We start from the raw sequence: 21,438 nt of genomic DNA on the forward strand, positions 1-21,438 counted from the left end.
AGCCTGTGACAAATGGCGGATGCTCTCTAGATTGCTCTTAACCAATAATAGATAAAAAGAAAAAAAAAATTGCAAAGGTCACTTGTCCAATTCAATCTCATTGGTGCCGAAAGAGATTCTGATTTCCATTGCGGGGCTATTGTAGCGAGCCCCACAGGGCAAGGAAACAAGCGAAGAGGTTTTTGAGACACTCGCAACATGGGCTCACTCTGAAAAGGCTTTGAATGATTTCTTCCACGCACCCATAATTTAGGCAGAATGCTTGGAATGATTACGAAGGGGATCACGAACGGATCGGAGAAGGTGATCATGCCGCTGTACTGGGCCATGGTACGCCCTCACCCGGAATACTGCGTCCAGCACTGGTCGCCATACATGAAGAAGGACACAGTAGTACTCGAAAGGGTCCAGAGAAGAGCGACTAAAATGGTTAAGGGGTTGGAGGAGTTGCCGTACAGTGAGAGATTAGAGAAACTGGGCCTCTTCTCCCTTGAAAAGAGGAGACTGAGAGGGGACATGATGGAAACATTCAAGATAATGAAGGGAATAGGCTTAGTAGATAAAGACAGGTTGTTCACCCTCTCCAAGGTAGAGAGAACGAGAGGGCACTCTCTAAAGTTGAAAGGGGATAGATTCCGTACAAACGTAAGGAAGTTCTTCTTCACCCAGAGAGTGGTGGAAAACTGGAGCGCTCTTCCGGAGTCTGTTATAGGGGAAAACACCCTGTAGGGATTCAAGACAAAGTTAGACAAGTTCCTGCGGAACTGGAACGTACGCAGGTAGGGCTGGTCTCGGTTAGGGCCCTGGTCTTTGACCTAGGGGCCACCATGGGAGCGGACTTCTGGGCACGATGGACCACTGGTCTGACCCAGCAGCAGCAATTCTTATATTCTTGGCGTTTTCAACTCTTGAAGCACATAGGAGTCAACGTTGCAAAATGATTGGGGTGCTAACTGCTACACGGACTGTGCTGTGAAGGAGCTTGCTCATTAGTAGGGTCGGCGGGGTAGCGAGGGAGGTAGGCGCCTGGGGCACTGGCACCCGGCATCGCCGCGCCATGCACCCCCTACTTTCCCCACCACTCGAGCCCCCCCACCACCTTGAAATGTTCACCGACGCGAGCAGCATTTTCCACCTCCTGCTCGCGCCAGCCTCGACTTCCTTCTGTCGACACGTCCTGGTCCCATGATCTCAGGAAGTGACGTCAGAAGAGGAGGCAGAGGCTGGCGTGAGCAGGATGTGGAAGAGGCCACTTACGCTGGCAATCATTTCTAGAGGTACACGGGGGGAGGGGGGTGGGGAGGAGGAGAGGTGCCAACGTCCCCGCCAAGATGGCACCCAGGGCGGTCTTCCCCTAAATAGGGGCGCTCAGCATCCACTGCTTGGGACATCTCCAAAACAATGAGTTGGGGAAAAGGGACCTCAGCAACCCATGCTTCAGACCAAAAATGCTTGACAGTCTGATAGCAGGCAATGATTCCAATGCCTCTTTCATAGATCCCCCAAATCCCTTTAATATTTAAGTGCCAAAATGTACAGTTGGGCAAAATTCCCCAAAATATATCAATCAGTTCAATGCAGTTATCTTTTTAATCAACTTCAAAACCATCAATTTTATAAATGGTTGCAACTGAAACAGGCTATTCAGAAAGGGTTCCCTGAATGGCGTAATTTAAAAATTTTTTATAGCCTGCAATTCCTCTGTTTTCAAGCCGATATGCTAAGGCATCAAGCCGCCAAGTAGTATAAATTAATATCTGAACTTAAGAATAAGAAACCCAAAAACGCTCTTAGGAATATTTGGAGCATTGAGATTAAGCAGTATATTTCTACATCTCGATGGCCACGCATTTGGTTTTGGAGGATGAGGTGTACGACGTCAGCATCTATGAAACAAACTTGGTTCTTTTTGTTACATCGTTCTTTTTGGCCCCAGTTAGATTGAATAAATTAGATAATTCTAGATCTAATAGATGCTGACACTGTCACCTAGACGTAGGAACATTAGACCATCTATTGCTTTACTACCTTAGAATTCTGATTTTTTTTGGAAATCAATTTTGGGAAAAATTAATAATATTTTAAATTCTGAGATTCCTTTAACTTATGAAATAATAATTTGCGGTACTATTTTGCATATTAAAGATCCCCTAGAATAAACATAAAAGACGTCTCTTTTTAACTATGACAAGTACAGCTATACAACTGATTACACGAAACTGGAAAAACTGGGATCGCCTCAACTTTACATTTTGGTGGGCAAGTTTATGTCTAATATATAAACATGAGAAAATGAATGCTGCTACCGTATTTTCACGCATATAACGCGCGCGTTATACACGATTTTTACAAACCGTGCATAACCGTGTGCATTATACATGTGAGCGCGTTTTACAACTTTTTTTTTCCAATCCAATCCGGCATCCCCCCTGCGAACCGGCATCCTCCCCCCCCGCTCGTGTCAACCTCCCCCTCCCCCGTGATCCTACATCCCCCCCAGCACCGCAAAACATCTCTTACCCGATTGGGCACCAGCACCGGCACCAGCACCAATGCACAGGATGTGCCAGTGCCCGAAGATCCTCCCTTGTTGGGTTGGGCTGGGCTGGGCGGTGCGGTGCGAGAGAGATCCTCCTTCCTGCGCCAGGCTGGACTAGGCTTTAAGCATTTGCACATGCTCAAAGCCTAGTCCAGCCCGGCGCAGGAAGAAGAAGGATCTCTCTCGCACCGCACCGCCCAGCCCAGCCCAACCCAACAAGGGAGGATCTTCGGGCACTGGCACTGGCACATCCTGTGCAATGGTGCCGGTGCCCAATCGGGTAAGAGATGTTTTGCGGTGCTGGGGGGGATGTAGGATCGCGGGGGAGGGGGGGGTGACGCGAGCGGGGGGGGGAGGATGCCGGTTCGCAGGGGGAATGCTGGATTCGAATGAAAAAAAAAATGCTCTCTCTGGTAAGCGAGCGGGGGGGGAGGATGCCGGTTCGGAGTAGGCGGGAGGAGGTTTTAGCATGCGTGGTATACGCGTGTGCGCGCTATATTCAATTTTTTTTACATAAATTTGTATTCCCCGCGCGCTATACCCGTGTGCGCGTTTTACACAGGTGCGCGGTATATGGGTGAAAATACGGTATATTAGGGAATAATGAAAATTTTAAATTAATTTGGGGCCCATTGACGTCCTTTGTAGAATCTCTATAGTTATGCACATCCAGGGAGGGGGGAGGGATGGGAGGTAAATAAGGTTAGAAAAATGGTTGGAAAAGTTTTGGTGGGTGAGGGAAGGGTATTAATAAGCATGGATTTTTGAGAATTTTAAGTGATGTCTATATTGTAAAATGAATAATTTACTCTGTATTTCACTTATTGTATATGTTTTAAAAATGAATAAAGAATATTTAAAAAAAACCAACCCATCCAACCAATAGGGTCCACTTCACCCTCTCTCAGTGTTCTTCTTTGCAAGGTCTGAGGGCCAATGGTTGCCCATGGAGACCTCTGGGGCAGTCTTCATCATCGTTCTGGCTTTGCCTCTCTAATCATGCTGAAGACTGAAAGGGGAAAGTAGATGGAAGGAAAAGCCACATGCTCGACGGACAAGACATTTCTCGGTAGACGACAAGGATGCGTTTGGAAATGCTCACCTCCTTGAGGATACCCTTGATGATAAAATGTTTACAGGCAGGTGGTGGGGTAGATGTGGTTGGCACACACTGGTCAGCTGTATCATGACCTCACGTGGGGAGATATTTGTCGGCGGCCCTTCAGCTCAGTTGGATCCAAAGTGGTTCCAATTGAAAAATTAGTGAAGGCCACTGGCTCTAGCTGGACGGCTTCATCAGGGAAACTTTTTCTCAAGTGCAAAAAGAAATACTCTGTCAAGGAAATAGAACCACTCATATGTTAAACTTGCATAAAGTAAATTTACTTTCAAAGTTCACCGGAGCTTTGGCGAGCAGTCTAAAAAATAGCATCTATTTTGGCTGCTGAAGTCTCTTATCGAGTAAACTTATTGCAGCAAACCTCTTTGTTTCGAGATTTCTCTTCTTGATTTTCTTTATCACGTTTGTATGAGAATCTGTGCTTGGGACCCCACAGGGTTCTGCCGGTACCCTGCTGTCCTGCTGCTTCCTCTGCTAGTCCACTATCGAGACCTTTTCTCTCTCACACACCCATTTGCTTACCCTGCACTGAACCAGCTTTCTGGTAATGTATGTATCTATTTAAAAACATCCTATAACCCACCCATCTATAATTCTCAGTGGTCGATCGTTGGAATGAACTTCCACTTCAGGTGATTCAGGCCAGCAGCGTGCCGGATTTTAAAAGGAAATGGGATACACATGTGGGATCTCTAGGGGGGGGTAAAAAAATGTAAATGGGATACACATGTGGTATCGCTAGGGGGGTAAATTCAAGGGGGTAGGGTTGTTGGAGTGGGCAGACTTGATGGGCTGTGGCCCTTTTCTGCCGTCATCTTCTATGTTTATAGATAAAACGCACATAATCAATCAAATATAACATAATCAAATGCATACATTTTCGAAAGGACCTCTAAGTCTGAGTTTGGATGTTTTGGAAAAGATATCGAAAAATCCAATAAAGAAAATATCCATCTCAAAATAGCAAGACGTATCTTTATTTATTTTTTTTAAATGACCTATGTAGACATTTTGGTCCTTCATACGTCTATCTTTTTTTTAGCCATTCTTGAATATAAATACGTCCACGTGGAAAACGCAAAAACGTTTTTGTCTAGGCAACCTGCATTCTTAGCAAACTGTTCAGACACCTGAGCATAGCAGAGGGGGCTCTTCTAAGAAGCGCTGTAGTGAATTTCACATTAAAAGTCCCAGGTACAGATGTCACCATATCTTGCTTATATTGTATGGTGAGCCCTCCAAAACCCATCCAAAATTGACTGTACCCACCTGCACACCACAACAATAGCCCTTAATGCCAGCAGGTGCCATCGTAATGTAGGTGCAGTAGGTTTTGGAGGGCTCACCATACAATATAAGCAAGATATGGTGACATCTGTACCTGGCACTTTTAATGTGAAATTCACTGCAGTAACCCTTAGATCACCCTTTTGCTCTACGGTCTCAAATGTCTGTGTTAACATCTGAAACTGCTTGAGCTGAGAACTTTTCAGCACCCCCCTCATAATACTGGCTAAAATGTACCGGGGTTTCTTTTCTTTTCTTTTCTTTTTTTTTTTATAATATTTTTGGGTAGTGGGAGGGAGTTGGTGACCACTGAGGGAGTGAGGGGGGTCAAGTCTTAATCCCTCCAGTGGTCAGCTGGTCAGTTTGGTCACCTTTTTAAAATAGGTCTAGCTCCAAACATCTAAAAAAACCAAAAAACCTTTTGTTAAAGGTTTAATTATGCCTGATGAGAGTCCAAGTCCTAAGCCTACCCAAAACATGCCTCTAACATGCCCCTTTAAGATTTGGACGCACTGGAGACAAAACGGTGTCAGGTCAAAAGCGCGCCCAGACAATTGAGTGCAGCGCGGAGGTGTGCGCCGCACAAAATTACTGTTTTTTAGGGCTCCGACGGGGGTGTGTGTGGGGGGGGAACCCCCCCGCTTTACTTAATAGATATCGCGCCGCATTGTGGGGGCGTTGTGGGGGGTGTGGGGGTTGTAACCCCCCACATTTTACTGAAAACTTCACTTTTTCCCTGTTTTTAGGGAAAAAGTTAAGTTTACAGTAAAATGTGGAGGGTTACAACCACCCCAAACCCCCCCCAACACTGGCGCGATGTCTATTAAGTAAACTGGGGGAGGGGGCTCCCCAACAAAACCCTCCGTCGGAGCCCCTAAAAACTGTAATTTTCTTCGGCGCGCGCCTCCGTCTTGCGCTCGGTTGTCGGCGCGCGCCTTTGTCGTTCGCGGCGTTGCCTATGAACCGACAAAACAACCAGATCTCCCGCGGTCTGAATATGAGCCCGACTGGATGGACCCAGCAGGTCTTTATCTGCCGTCATCTACGACATTACTCTGAATATATATTTTTTCCAGGTTGAGGCTCTTTGGTCCAGGGACCACGCAGCTCGGCAGCAGGGCTGGGGCCCATCTGCCAATCTTGTCAGCTTTTGAAAGCCTGGCACGCCATTTCCTCCCGTTTAAGAAGACGTACCGGAGAACATTGCACAGCTTACCCCGGTTGTCAGTTTTTTGCCCACGTTTCATCCTGGAAAGCTGCCACTTCTCCTGGGTTGTACACAGAATGGCCCATTGCACAAGACATCTCACAGCAGATGTTCCCGTCTCATCGAGCGACCTAACTGGCTGTGCATCCCACATAGCTTTCGGAGCTACATGATGATGGCTACGGTGAATGAGCTGAGCCGATCTGCCCCTCTGAAATGATCCTGTGCCGCTAAATTCCAGCAGGCACTGGTCCAGTGCTTGCCTAACAGGCCATTCAAGGTGAAAGCTGTTAGCAAGCCATGAACAGACACCGAGGTGAACAGATTGACACAAATCCCTGGCAACGTGCCTCGGCAATGCCTAGGGGGCTATCTCAGGGGTAATAAACTAGTCTCAGTCGCTGGCACACGAGCCTTTGACTCATGTCAAACTGTAATGGCTTCAATGAGGATGTCCTCGAACCCTTCCGACAAACCTGTCCTGTGTTTTGCCCTCTCCCTTGTCCTAGCCACTCTCGCCCTTCTCTTTTGCCTGCATTGTTCCTGGGCATCGTTGATTCTGGTGGGAAGGAGGGAGGGGTGGGTGGGTGACATGCTGCAGAACCGCAGTGAATCTTCAAGTGGCACGTGTCTTCATTCCTGTTGCCTTTAGCTCTTCCTGCTGCTCACATTCGGTCCGGTGTGAACAGGAGCCTGTGCCAGCAGGAAGAGGCACGGAACAGCCTCAGTAAGCCACAGGTGCAGAACCAAAAGCAGTAACAGCAACCAGTGGCTGTAAATTTATTACAGCTTTAATGGAACAGCAACCTCTGATAGTGGTGTGTTTCAGTGTTACCATGTAGATGTGACAACATGTTACGGCAGGGATCTCAAAGTCCCTCCTTGAGGGCCGCAATCCAGTCAGGTTTTCAGGATTTCCCCAATAAATATGCATTGAAAGCAGTGCATGCACATAGATCTCATGCATAGTCATTGGGGAAATCCTGAAAACCCGACTGGATTCCAGCCCTCGAGGACTGGAGTTGCCCATCCCTGACATAGACACTCTAATCCAGGGGTCTCAAAATCCCTCCTTGAGGGCCGCAATCCAGTCGGGTTTTCAGGATTTCCCCAATGAATATGCATTGAAAGCAGTGCATGCACATAGATCTCATGCATATTCATTGGGGAAATCATGAAAACCCGACTGGATTGCGGCCCTCAAGGAGGGACTTTGAGACCCCTGTGTTACGGCAATCATATGTGCACATCTACATGACCTGGAGCGTGCCCTACCAGTGGTGATTTGCCCAGGGTCACGAAGTGCAGCATGGGTTTGAACCCACAACCCCAGGTGTTGAGGCTGTAGCTTTAACCCCTGTGCCACTCTAGAAATCAAAATGTAGTACTAGTGAGCCAAGTATAGGCCAATCAAGCCATTGTGACATCACTGATGAGGTTGGCTCTTATTGGTGGAATGAGGCATTATGATGTCACAATGCCAGCTTTGGTTAGCAGAGGCTGAAACTCTTCACACTATTTATTTCTTCAATTTTCTATACTATTCTCCCAGGGAAGCTCAGAATGGTTCACATGAATTTATTCAGATATTCAAGCACTTTTCCCTGTCTGTCCTGGTGGGCTCACAATCTATCTAATGTACCTGGAGCAATGGGAGGGATTAAGTGACTTGAACCCACAACCCCAGGGTGTTGAGGCTGTAGCTTTAACCCCTGCGCCACTCTAGAAATCGAAATGTAGCAGAAGTGAGCCAAGTATAGGACAATCGAGTCATTGTGACGTCACTGATGAGGTTGGCTCTTGGGCATTGGTGGAATGAGGCATTATGACATCACAATACCAGCTCTGGTTATCAGGAGCTAAAAACTTTTCACACTACACTATATTGTTTTCCCAGGGGAGCACAAAATGATTTACATGAATTTATTCAGGCACTCAAGCCTTTTTCCCTGTCTGTCCTGCTGGACTCACAGTCTCACCTGAGACAATGATGGGATTAGGTGACTTGCCCAGGGTCACAAGGAGTAGCATGGGTTTGAACCCAGAACCTTGGGGAGCTGAGGCTCCAGCTTTATCCACTGTGCCACACTCTCCCCCTTTGTGTAACTTTCACTTTTACGCTCTCAACATTTTTTTCCTCTTATTCATTCATATCAAATAGACACAGTTGTATGTGGAACCTGTATATTTAAACAAGAGGAAAAGACCTCAGAAGCCTGCACCATATAGAATATTCAATTCACAAGATGGTTTTTTAGCAGGACAGGTTCTCTTATCATTGGTCTCAAAAACCTCTTGTAACCGATAAACAAAAACTTTAAATCTGTGTGTTTAACACATTAATTATAATCGGTAGTGAAATGCACTTATCACTGATTGAGATAAGTGCATTTCACTACTGCTAAAAAACCATCTTGTGAATTGAATATTCTATATGGTGGAGGCTTCTGAGGTCTTTTGCTCTTGTTTAAATAGACACAGTTGTATGTGGAATCTGTATATTTGATTTGTTATCTACATTGGTGAGGTTCCGTCCCATTTCTATTCTACAGTAGTTGTTCACTATACCTCTTATTCATTCAACACATTTTAATCTTCTTCACAAAGCCTTGTTTAAAATGCTCCCGTCACAGGCAGAATCCTTGCAGATAAGTGTTGTTAGCGGATCATTTTCTTAAAAAAAAAAAAAAAAAACCAAACCAAAACAGTATTTTAAAGAGTATGGGCCATTCCATGAATGCTTTTGTGATTATTTGAAAATAAATATTAATAGAATTAAAAATAAAAAAAACCAATATCAGAGTTGCTAAATACTGAATATATACTTTTGGAATGAAACACAGTGTTAGAAGATTCTGAATTTCCAAATCCGAAACATGCCAGAAGCATTCATAGTCCTTAAATATGATTTGAGGGGGGGGGGGGGGGGCAACAGGACCTTTCCGATGTGATAAAAGGCAGCCACTTGTGCTGTGAAATGGTACAAGATTGCCTGCCTTCGAGTTTCTGAATGCGGTGGGAGAGTGATTTGAATTTCCTTTTGATGTTTTTAAGTTTTGCTGAGCAAAATAAAAATACAGGCGACTTGTCTTCGTGGTGTAGTGTTGCATTTCGAGCTTACTTTGCAAAAGTGCCGGTTTCTTCTACCACAAAATTACTTGTGGAGAGGCTATACAGTAAAGGCACATAGCCCATAGACATTTTTAGATTGTACGCTTTTTAGAACGGTGGCATATTGCATTCAAATGCTTATCACTGCTGTACAGTTCTCTGTGTAACGCCCTTCTTTATCTATAGGATTAGGAAGCTGTTTAATGCATGCCCTGTGGGCTGAGAGCTGGCTACACAGTCAAATTTATTAGTTTTGGGACCAAGGCCAGGATTGGAATGTTCCGGGAGGCTGAATAAGCAGTTCAGACTTTAAGTTCTCCATAAAAATAACTCAGCCGACTCCAATGTATTTTCTCTGACCCAGAACCTTCACTGAACATCTTTAAACTCTGTTATATATCAACAGTGGCGAGGCCTAGAAACATGGGGGGGTAAAAAAATATGTCCAAAGTTACACCCGTGCTTCTATTCTGCTAGTTTGTTTATTTATTCATTGAATCCGTTTTCTAGGTACACCGACAAAGGCGTGCAGGACAATAGCGCCCCGTCAAATGTGCACCCTGAGAAGTGCGCGCAGGCCCGTGGTGCCCCGTCAATTGCGCTAGTGTTAGGGTGAGGTTTAGATGAGGATTAAATCTTGGTAAAACATGGTCTAAGTCACAAAAACCCACCTAAAGTCACCAGATAAGCACTGAGAACACATAAAACAGACCCCCACACACTACCCCAGTGATCACTGACCCCCCCCTCCCCCATAAAAATATTAATCACACCTTTAAAATTCAGCCTCCAGACCATCATCACCTGGCAGCCTGGCATAGGAAGGCCTAGTCGTCCAGCACAGAGGCAGCTTAAGTCATCTTGGGGGTGAGTTAGGGACCCATGGAGAGGAGGCCCCATGCCCATAAGCCCCTGTAATCACTGCATTGTTACTGAAACATGTGCACTCCCCCTATACACCCCCAAAACCCTTTTGTACCTGGCATATAAGTGGCTCCTGAAGCCATAAGGGCTATTAGGGTGGTAGATAAGTGGGTCTAGGGGATTCTGGAGGTGGTTTGGGGGCTCACCGTGACCTATAAGGGAGTTGTAGTGAGGAGAAGACATGGCACCCTTTTTGTGAAGTTCACAGCAATGCCCTGTAAGGTACCCCACTATTTAGGTGCCTTGTCTGGGTGTTCAGTCCATCACTTTCCAGACCCCTCCCACGTCCAACAGGGCTTGTTGTAGGCGTTTTTGACTTGGACAAAAAGTTGGATAGAAATGTGGTATAAAGATGGACGATTTAGCGGCTTGGACCATCAGATCGGCAGGACGCACAATTAGACGATTTTTGAAACGAAAAAAATTTGGACATATTTTTCGAAAACGTGTCCTAAGCTGTTTTTTTTACTTTGGACGACTTGCGACTTAAGACGCAAACGGACTTAGGCGTCCCTTTCGGTTATGCCCCTCCACGTGTCCAAGGCTTGTGCGGTTAAGGCAGAGCTTACAGGAATGGGGCAGGGGCAGAGACAGGGACAAAACCCGCGGGGACGGGGCGGTGAAATTGAGTTCCTGCTGGGACGGGACATATCTGTCCCCCGTGTCATTCTCTAGTTCAATGTACCCAATTTCAAAAAGAAACATACGGATAAGAAACAGGAAATACAAGACATTCAACAAGATTTGACAGCAATCCTGGATAAAGATTTGGCTAAACCAGCAACTCTTTTGCTATCTGTGGCGTTGTTGCCGGACAAGGATTGGATTCTAAAGATGTTTTTTAGGAACAAGAATAAAGAGTTTTTGGGTTTAAAAATTGGGTTTTAAAAATTGGGTTTTAAAAATTGGGTTTCCAGACGTTAGTAGAGAAACTCAGAACCGCAGGCGTCAGTTTCTTATGATGAAAGCAGGAGTTACACAGCTGGGTGGTATTTTCTTTTTACGTTTCCCATGTAAATGCATAATACGGTATCGAGATAATAAATATGTGTTTTTTGAACCACCTCGACTTACAGCTTTTCTGACACCGAAACGTCTGGAAAAAGAACATAAGAACATAAGAAATGCCTGCACCGGATCAGACCCGGGGTCCATCTAGTCCGGCGTTCCGCGCACGCGGAGGCCCAGCCAGGCACACCCTGGCGAATACAATGGTCACTCGTATCCCTCAATGTCTTCTGCAAGAAGATGTGCGTCCAATTTTCCCTCAAATCTTAGAACGGTGGTTTCCTCCACCAGCTCTTCCGGGAGAGAGTTCCAGGCTTTCACCACTCGCTGTGTGAAGAAGAACTTTCTGACGTTTGTCCTGGCCGTGTCCCCTCTCAGCTTCAGTCCATGACCTCTGGTCCGAGACCGGGCTACATTTGCCAATGTGAATAACGCTGTTTCTTGCTCACCATCCTTTCCCCCTGCTGGTGAGTGAGCTTGCTCCATTATGTCGATCCCTTTTAGCAATTTAAAAGTCTCTATCAGATCCCCTCTCAGTCTTCTCTTCTCAAGGGTGAATAGTCCCAGTTTTCTGAGGCGATCTTTGTAGCTCAAGTTCTCCATACCTTTTACTAGCTTCGTCGCTCTCCTCTGCACCCTCTCCAGTAGTGTTATATCCTTCTTCTTCAAGAAGGAACAACAACAACAACTACATTAACAACAATGCAATAGTAACAACAAATTGGATTTGATAATAGAATAATTCCTCAAGCCAGGCACACGATACCGTTTCTTTTGTATAGAATTAATAAATTGATTTCCTTAAATTCACTCATATAAATCTTGGATCACATTATAGAGGACTTGAGATTGTTCGATTAGAATTTTTCAATATCATGTAAACGATTTCTTATTATTTTGTGTCTGATCTGACAATCTTTCTGTACAAAATGTTTTGATTTTGTTAAATATTTAAAAAAAAAAAAAAAAAAAATAAGCTGGTAACTTCCTGTATACTATACTCCATCATAGCATGTCAGTGATTGTAAAACCGCTTAGATAACCTTGATAGGTGGTATATAAAATCCTAATAAACTTGAAACTTGTGTGTAAAAATGCAAGGAGAACAATCTTAAAGATAGAGAACTTAAGAACTTCCATACTGGGACAGACCGAGGGTTCATCAAGCCCAATTTCCTGTTTCCAACCCAGTGGCCAACCCAGGTTCTAAGTACCTGGAAAAACCCAAAGAGTAGCAACATTGCAGAGCGCGTATTGTGACTAGAGAACGACATGGTGGTTGTTACCCGCGGCTAGCTGCGGGTAACCCGCCAAAACGGTGACCCAAAAAAAAAGGTCACCGCGAGTTCGGGGACAAGGCCATTCGCCGCCCCGTGGAGCGATGAATGGTAGCACGGGGCGGTGAACAAGTAGTGAACGAGCGTTCGATCCGGCAGGCCACTCTCTCCCGCCGGCCGTCCATGCATCTCCCTCCCTTCTTTTCCCTTACCTTTTCTTCTTGAAACTGGCGATTTCTATAAGGCTATGAGCTTTTTACAGCCGGAGCCTTTAAGTCATGTCGCGTTGCCTGCTGGAAAAAGTCTCCTCTGACGCAACTTCCTGTTTCCGGTTGCATCGGAGGAGACTTTTCTAGCAGGCAACCCCACGTGACTTCAAGGCTCCGGCTGTAATACAGCTCGTAGCCTTATAGAAATCGCCAGTTTCAAGAAGAAAAGATAAGGGAAAAGGAGGGAGGGAGAGAAATGCAAGGCTGGCTGGCGGGAGGGAGCTGCTGGACCGCGTGAAGGGTGCAGGGGATGGGGGGATGGAGAGGAGAAGACGCTGAAGATGGGGACGGTGACGGGGCGGTGAAAGAGACAGCGGGGATGGGGACGGGGCGGTGAAGGGGACGGCAGAGACAAGGACGGGGAGGTGAAAGGACCAGCGGGGACGGGGCGGTGCAGAGGATGGTGGTCCGGGGGCGGGACGGTGACGGGGACAGAATTTTTCCCCGTGTCATTCTCTAATTGTGACATCATAATGCCTCATTCCACCAATGCCTAAGAGCCAACCTCATCAGTGATGTCACAATGGCTTGATTGTCCTATACTTGGCTCACATAAGAGCTGCCATACCGGGACAGACCGAAGGTCCATCAAGCCAAAGATCCTGTTTCCAACATTGGCCAACCCAGGTCCCAAGTACCTAGCTAGAGCCCAAATAGTAAAACAGATTTTATGCTGCTAATCCTAGAATGGATTAGCAGTGGATTTCCCCAAGTCCATCTTCTTAATAGCCTATGGAAATTATCCAAGCCTTTTTTTTAAACCCCGCTAAGCTAACCGATGTCACCACATTCTCCGGCAATGAATTCTGGAGTTTAATTTCTCCAGTTTGTTTTAGAGTGGTGTGGCCATTTACATATGCTGCTTACTGAATACTTTAAATTGCGCATGCCCAGTTACGTCAGGTCTATGGCTAGTGCAACTGTGGATGCGCTAGTAATCTGTAATGGAATCCAGGCACCCCGATGCTATTGTGGAATTAGCTCTCCCCGCGTGGCACCCGCTTATAGAATTTCCCCTTTGGGTGCCTTCTTAATCTTAATAGAGTTCCCACTACCTTCTGTATTATCTGAAAGCGTAACTAACTCTCCTCAAAATGTATTTTCTTGGTCATTTCTAAATATTATAAATAGTATCACACCCACCGCTAACCCTTGTGGCTCTCTATGTCTTACGTCTATGTAATTGGCTTTGCCAACATCTCTAATCGCTGGCTGTTTATATCACTAGCATATTTTTCTGCCCACATACTGCCTAACCTTTCCCAGCAAGATTTGTTTTCCTTCAGAAAGCTGAAGAAAATATTTCAGCAGAATCCAAGTAAACATATTTCCCCCCGTTGCTGGCGACCAGATTCTCTGCAAAGTCACACGCAGGCACAAGTACTAGCGGCAGCCCCAGACGGTTTAGTCCTAGATGTTTGCAGTAACGCGAACGTCTTTTCTTCAGGAAGGAAGGTGGGATTGTTCTGGAAGGGGTAGATTGACTCAACAGGAACGAAAGATAACAGCCTTTTTATCTGTCTTTTACATTATCTTTCAGTATTCATCTTCCCAAACGCTACGCTCAACAAATACAAACCTTTTGGGTTGTTCCTTCTGTTTCTAAACTATACAGTCAAGGTTAGGAACCTTATATTCTGCTATTACTTGTTCAGGTTCTAAGTGGAAAACAAAAGAATTGCTAGATCAATTATCTAGGAAGTTTCATAGTGAAAATTTTACAAAATCTGGTTTATTAAAAACATATTACAAAGATTAGTGGACCTTTGGCAGTGTTTTACGAGAAGTAAACATAGAAACACAGAAACTGACGGCAGAAAAGGGCCACGGCCCATCCAGTCTGCCTACACTAATGACCCACCCCCTACCTTCCTCTATGAAGAGATCCCACGTGCCAATCCCATTTTGTCTTAAAGTCTAGCCCGCTGCTGGCAACCAATTACCTGTAGTAGAAGGTTATTCCAGCGATCAACCACCCTTTCGGTGAAGAAGTACTTTCTGGTGTCGCCATGATATTTCTCACCCCTGAGTTTCAGTAGATGCCCTCTCGTTGTCGCGGGCCCTTTGAGAAAGAAGATATCTTCTTCCACCTCGATACGGCCTGTGACATATTTGAACGTCTCGATCATGTCTCCCCTCTCTCTGTGTTCCTCGAGTGAGTATAGCTGCAATTTATCCAGCCGTTCCTCATACGGTAGATCCCTGAGACCCGAGACCATCCGTTGAACCGACTCAACTCTCAGCACACCTTTGTGGTAATGTGGCCTCCAGAATTGTACACAGTATTCCAGATGGGGTCTCACCATGGATCTGTACAACGGCATTATGACCTCAGGCTTACGGCTGAGGAAACTTCTTCGGATACAACCGATGATTTGTCTAACCTTGGACGAAGCTTTCTCCACTTGGTTGGCCGTCTTCATGTCTTCACTAATGACCACCCCCAAGTTACATTCCGCTATAGTCCTTGCTAGGGCCTCACCATTAAGGGTGTAAGTCCTGCATGGGTAGACATCTAAGAATCGACATGGTGTTTTTTAACCAATAAAGTGTGGGGGTTGCCACCCCAAACCCCAAGTCGGAGCTCTTTAAAAATTATTTTTTCCCCTGCGCGCTTCTGTCTTGCGCCGAATTGTCGGCGCGCTGGCATCTGGCGTGCGATTATCCCATCACCGTTTTCTTCAGTTCTTGGGCCTGGTCTTTATAACAATTTTATAAGTGATATTGCTGAAGGGCTTTCGGGTAAGATTTGCCTCTTTGCGGATGATACCAAAATCTGCACTAGAGTAGACACGCCGAATAGTGTGAAAAACATGAAGAAAGACCTGGCGAAGCTTGAAGAATGGTCTGATGGAGGTGGTGGAAATGAAGACTGTATCTGAATTCAAGATAGCATGGGACAGGCATGTGGCATTTCTTAGGAGAGGAAGAGGTTGTGGATGGGCAGACTGGATGGGCCATTTGGCCTTTATCTGCTGTCATGTTTCTAGGGGCCAACATTTACACGGGCTACTTATAGAATAATACTGTAAGAATACTGAGCACCATGGGCTATATGTCAATCCCTATATTTTCTGGCCGCTGACTGTAGGTTTTTTTTTCTTAATGCAGATACCCCCCGGGGCTGCTGCCGTTAGAACAGATTCCGCTGGTGCAATGTTGACATCAGAAACCAAGAGTCCTCTGCCATAAAGCATGGATAAAAAGAAATTAAAACTTGAAGCTAAATAAATTAACATTGCATCCAAGCTGCCTGCTTTGCAGTCTGCTGTAACACACAAAATGATTATTTTTCTGTCATATAGATAAATGGTCTCGTTATCTGCTTCCCATATCTTTCACCTCCATAGGCTACCATGGCATCATGCCATTAAATGTCATTGTAACTACTGAAAGTCACAAAACCCTAACTCATCTGTGACTCGAGTATCTGACAAGCTACGACAAGACAGCGGAATTATTTGTCTTGTCTTATCAAACACTTCATTTCATTTTTTTTTTCTTCCAAGAATCTTGTTGAAAAAGTTCCGAGAGATATATTTTTCTCGGCTATGAATTAATTTAATGAGACTCTTGTCAGTAAAAAAAAAAAAAAAAAAAAATTGGCTAACACTTGATTCTTAAAGAAGGAAAGTGTACCTCTCTCCCCCAAAGAAAAAGCTCTTTGACAGATTGATTAATGAAACCCTGTTGAGATGCTTCCAAGCACAGCTCAGGCCGGTTCTCGCTCTGAAAAGTGAGTTCGTTTTCCCAAGCCGGGATTGGATTTTTGGGAGAAAGGGGGTGGGGGGTCTTGGATTTTACTTTGAATTAGTGTTTAGGACTAGCATGTGATTGAAGATCAAACATAAAGGTAATTCCCCCTATGAGGTATCTAGAATGAATAAGGAGGTAAAGGTCTCAGAAACCCACTTGGATTTAAGAATTTTTCACTTTATTCCAAGCTTATCGGGTTGCATGTGTTTAATCATTGACCCATTATTCCTCCTCCCTACAATCAATTCTTATTAGCTGCCCGTTATTTCATGAATCATTTTATATATATACTAGTCATTAAGCCCGTTACATTAACGGGTGCTAGAATACTGTTCACCCTCTATGTTGCCCCTTCCATTAACTGCCCTCTCTTCTCTTTCCATCCAGTGACCGCCCCCTCTCTCTCTGTACCATATGGCCTCTCTCCATCTCCTCTTTCCTTTTCCCTTGGTCTGGCATACCTTCCTCCTTCCCTCCATGCCCTGCCATCTGTTCTTCCCTCCAAGCCATTCTCTCCCCCCTCTGCTCACTTTCCTCCTTCAACTACTTCATCGGGCAACAGCAGCATTCATTATTCATTGCTGTTGCTGGCTTCAGGTATTCCTCTCTGGCCGGTCCTGTGTTCATGAAAACAGGAAGTAGGCAGGACCGGCCAGAGAGGAAGGCCTGAAGCCGCAACAGCAGAAAATTGTAAACGCTGCTGCTGCCTGAAGCACCCGAGGCAGACGCTTCTCTCCCCTCCCAGCCCAACCCCCGCTGACTCTGCGACCCTCCCGGCGAGATGACTTAAATAACAAACCTCCCTCCAGCGTTGGCAGCCGCAGCACGCTAAACAGGCTGCTTCGTGGCTTTCTTCTGCCGTTGAGTCTCTCTGTCGCATCATTGATGACATCATTAGACTATTGGAATGGACTATTCCAGATTCTCTAAGACTGATAGATCAATTATTTCAATTTCGGAAACGTTTAAAAACCTGGTTGTTTTCACAATAGTTACCGTAATTTGATTTTAGCTGTCGTATAGTCATTTTAAGCAATTCAATATACTTTTGTCTAACTTTTTCCATCCATCTAATCTAACCAATTTCTGTTTTTATCCCACAGTTTTTACTTGCTATGTTTCATTTTTTAACGAACTGTAAACCGAGTCGAGCTCCTTAGGGAGTAGATTTGGTCTATAAAATGAAGAATAGATTAGATAGGGTGAAGCTTGGGCTGGCTGTGGTTTTTTTTTTTAAAACTGGAGTCGAAATAGCCATAATTTATTCGGCATTGTTAAAGTGGTGGTCTGTGGAGGTTTTAGGCTGAATTTTTTCCATGTGTTAGATCAGTGCCCCGCAAATGTTGCCGAGCCGCAGCACACTAAACGTAGTGGCCGCGGCTCGAGGCATCCGGAAGTGCACAGATGTCACTTTTGAAGACGTCATGCGCGTGCGTGATGTCATCACGCCGACATCCGTGTGTGCGCGAAGGCCTTCCAGACGGACCCTGAGCCGCTAGTGGGGGGGGGGGGGGTTTGCCGGCAGGGAAGAGGGCCGGAGAGAAGGAGAGGCGCTGGCTGCGAGAGGCACATCCTGTAGGCAGTCAGCCGACGCCTCTCCTCCTCCCCAATGTGTTGCGGCGTACCTGAAATCTCAGGAGGCACACAGTTTGCGATGCACGGTGTTAGATGCTGGGCTGGCGCCTCCAGAGGGCAGGCTGCAGGGAGACAGCCGCAAAAGCAGCGCCCTATTTCGCTAGTTAAAACAGGACGGAAGATGTGGGAGACTCTGCATGCACGCAAGTTGGAAACTCCAGTCTTCTCCAGAATAGGAATGGTCAAAGTTTTGGAAAACCAAGATTGCAAACCAATTTGGCACTCTTTCGTACGAAGTCTATAAGCCTCAAATTGGATTTCCAAACCTACTTCTAGCCCAAAAGGCAAACTAGATCACCATATCTGAGTGGGCATGTTCTTCCTCCAGTAGCTTTTCTGTTTAGTACCCAGTCTACACTAGATTTTGAGGACACAGGATATCCAAGTGGGCCTTGAGAGGGGTATTTTTTTAGGGGTGATGGAGACATCGTGTTTATGTATATGTATGAACAGGGGGTTCAAGGAAAGTTTAGATAGGTTCCTAAAAGATAAGGGGATTGAGGGGTACAGATGGATGTAGAGGTAGATTATAGACTGCGGTCAGACTAATCTTCGGTCTAAAGAAGTTCGATCACGTGACGCCATACTTCAAACAGCTACACTGGCTGCCGATGGAAGCTCGTGTAAAGTTTAAGTTCGCCCGCCTCTGTTTTAAAGTTTTCTACGGTCTAACCCCCTAAATACATCACTGACCTATTCTCCTTCTCAGCCAACAAACACAAGAGAAGCTCCCACTCGCACTTCGTTTCTCCCCCGGTTAGAGGATGCAAACTAAAAAAAACACCATGAGCATCTTCTCTCACATCAGGCTGCTCTATGGGGTAAAGATCTAGAACAACTCCTATTGCCCACCACTTATGAGATATTCAGGAAACGCCTCAAAACTCACCTATTCCTGAAATACCTAGACAGCTGACCCACTTCTCTCTTTCCCCTCTCTAATGGTGTTCCTGCCCTTTCTCCCTATTGTTCCCACATCCCTTAAGTTAACTCAACTTGTACGTCAACTCAACTTGTACTTCACTAATCTTTTGTAAACCGCATAGAACTTAACGGTACTGCGGTATATAAACTGTTATTATTATTATTATAGACATGGTCAGGAACCAATTCACAGGTCATAGACCTGATGGGCCGCCGCGAGAGCAGACCGCTGGGCGCGATGGACCTCTGGTCTGACCCAGCGGAGGCAACTTCTTATGTTCTTAAATCCCGTAAATGTACAATTTTGCAGAACTGACCGAGGCCTACCTCTGTCTGGTTTGGCTTTGTTGGTTGAACCAATTAGCGCACACCTACCCGGCATTCAGTACCAATCTTGCACCTAAGTATAAGGGCCAGTGTTTTAGTGGGAAGGTAGAATTGGCAGATGAACAGGGATCACGTCAATAAATTCAATGGTATAATTACAGCAATTCCAAGAGGTCATTTAATTAAATTAATTTCAATAAATTATATTCCACTTATCCTGTGCAGATTACAAATTATTCAGGTACTGAAGCATTTTCCCCTAACTATCCCGGTGGGCTCCCACGCTGTCTGATGTACCTGGGGCAATGGGGCAGTGCAAGATTTGAACTCACAACCTCATGGTGCTGAGGCTGTGGCTCTAACCACTGCACCACACGCTCCCACAAGGAGATCAAACATAAAAAGCATATAGCAACTTTTTTTTTTTTTTTTGCTTATTTAAGATTTCTTAAAGAAATGGGTGGATGGTTGTGTGTTCGGATCTGAGGCAAGCTTTGCTGTACTTCCACTAACTTCCACAAGGGACGAAAAGGGGGGTGGAGGCAGGCAGGAGTCTTCTGTGTTTAATTCAGTTTCGTTCTTTTTAGGTCACTTTGAAGGTTAACAAATGTGAGTGATGAATGCAGAGACCAGGGCGCGGTTCATTAGGAAAAGGCTTAGAATCCACAGTCGGGGTCTTCCTGTTGACTCACTTTGCTTGAATTTGCATCTCTGTATGTGATGTCAATCTTTGTTCCTTTATCACCTCAGAACATCCTTTGTTTTTGTGCAGTACTTACCAAGTGATCGTGGAAGAAGATAAGCCCAAGAAGATCAAAAGGGAGCTGGGGGGTCAGGAGTGTTTCCCGGTGCCCCTGACTTATGATGATGCTATGTCCAGGGGCTCTGTTCATTACTTCAGCGCTGAACTTCCACCCAGCAGCCTCCCCGAAGCTACGCCATTCACAGTAGGCGACAACCAGACGTACCACGGCTATTGGAACCCGCTTCTGGAGCCCAAGAAGGCTTATCTGATTTATTTCCAGGCCATGAGTAACCTGAAGGGGGTAAGTATTTGCTTAGTGGCATCACTTAAAAGTGTAATTTTATAAAGAAAGTGCCCATAGATGCATACCAGTTGCATGCATAGTTTATAAGAATACTAGCATATACATGCATGTAAATGCTAATATGCCACTTAAGCTGTAGGCTGTAATTATGTACATATGGGAGCGTAGAAACTTGCTACACTTTGGGATTCTGGAATCTTGCCACTCTTTTGGAATTTCAGAATCTTACCACTCTTTGGGGCTCTGGAATCTTGTCATTCTTTGGTATCCCAGAATCTTGCTACAGCTTGGGATTCTGGAATCTTGCACACTCTGGGTTCCTGCCAGGTAATTGTGATCTGGATTGACCACTGTTGGAAACAGGATTCTTGGCTAGATGGACCATTGGTCTGTCCTAGTATGGCCTTTCTTTTGGGGTTTTTTTGCTCTTATCTCTGACAATGTGAGGTTTACTGGTGTAAGGGTGGGTGTACACCTAGGCAGAATCTGGACAGAGCGTGGGTACATTTACCTGCGCATCCACAAATTCTACAAATGGCGCTTAAAGTTAAGCACTCAGTCCTTTAACCAATTGCAGAGAGAGGCAGTCTAGACCAGTGTTCTTCAACCACCGGTCCGTGGACTGGTGCCGATCCATAGAAATTTTCTGCCGGTCCACAGGGCCGGCACGCCCATCGGGCCCAAGACAGTGTTCTTCAGCCGCCGGTTCACGGTGCGATCAATGCCGCGTCTTCGGGCCGGCTCCCCGAGTGCTGCAGTGCACAAAGCCATGGATAAAGGCTCCTACCTGCGTCCCGCGCCTCATCTGGGAGCTTTCTCTCCGACGTCGCAACGTCAGAGAGAAGGCTTCCAGACGAGGTGCGGGACATGTGCGAGGAGCCACTGCCCACAGCTTTGTGCACTCGGGGAGCCGGCCCAAAGACGCCGTGTTGATTGCACCGTGGACCAGTCCAATGATAACACCGGGAGGGGGGGGGGGCAGGCCAGAAGGCAAGGCAGAGCATG

General features: G+C 45.7%; 1 protein-coding gene across 1 annotated transcript in view; it reads left to right on the forward strand.

The window, feature by feature from the left end:
* The window catches only part of PTPRU (protein tyrosine phosphatase receptor type U), a 489,953-nt gene that overhangs the window by 295,800 nt on the left and 172,715 nt on the right, over positions 1-21,438 (forward strand). Inside the window, exon 12 of the mRNA XM_033956533.1 lies at positions 20,157-20,430. Within this exon, the coding sequence (XP_033812424.1) occupies positions 20,157-20,430 (274 nt within the window). The remainder of the gene's footprint in view (positions 1-20,156; positions 20,431-21,438) is intronic.

This window comes from Geotrypetes seraphini, chromosome 8 (genome assembly GCF_902459505.1).
Source record: "Geotrypetes seraphini chromosome 8, aGeoSer1.1, whole genome shotgun sequence".
In the NCBI taxonomy this organism is placed as follows: domain Eukaryota; kingdom Metazoa; phylum Chordata; class Amphibia; order Gymnophiona; family Dermophiidae; genus Geotrypetes; species Geotrypetes seraphini.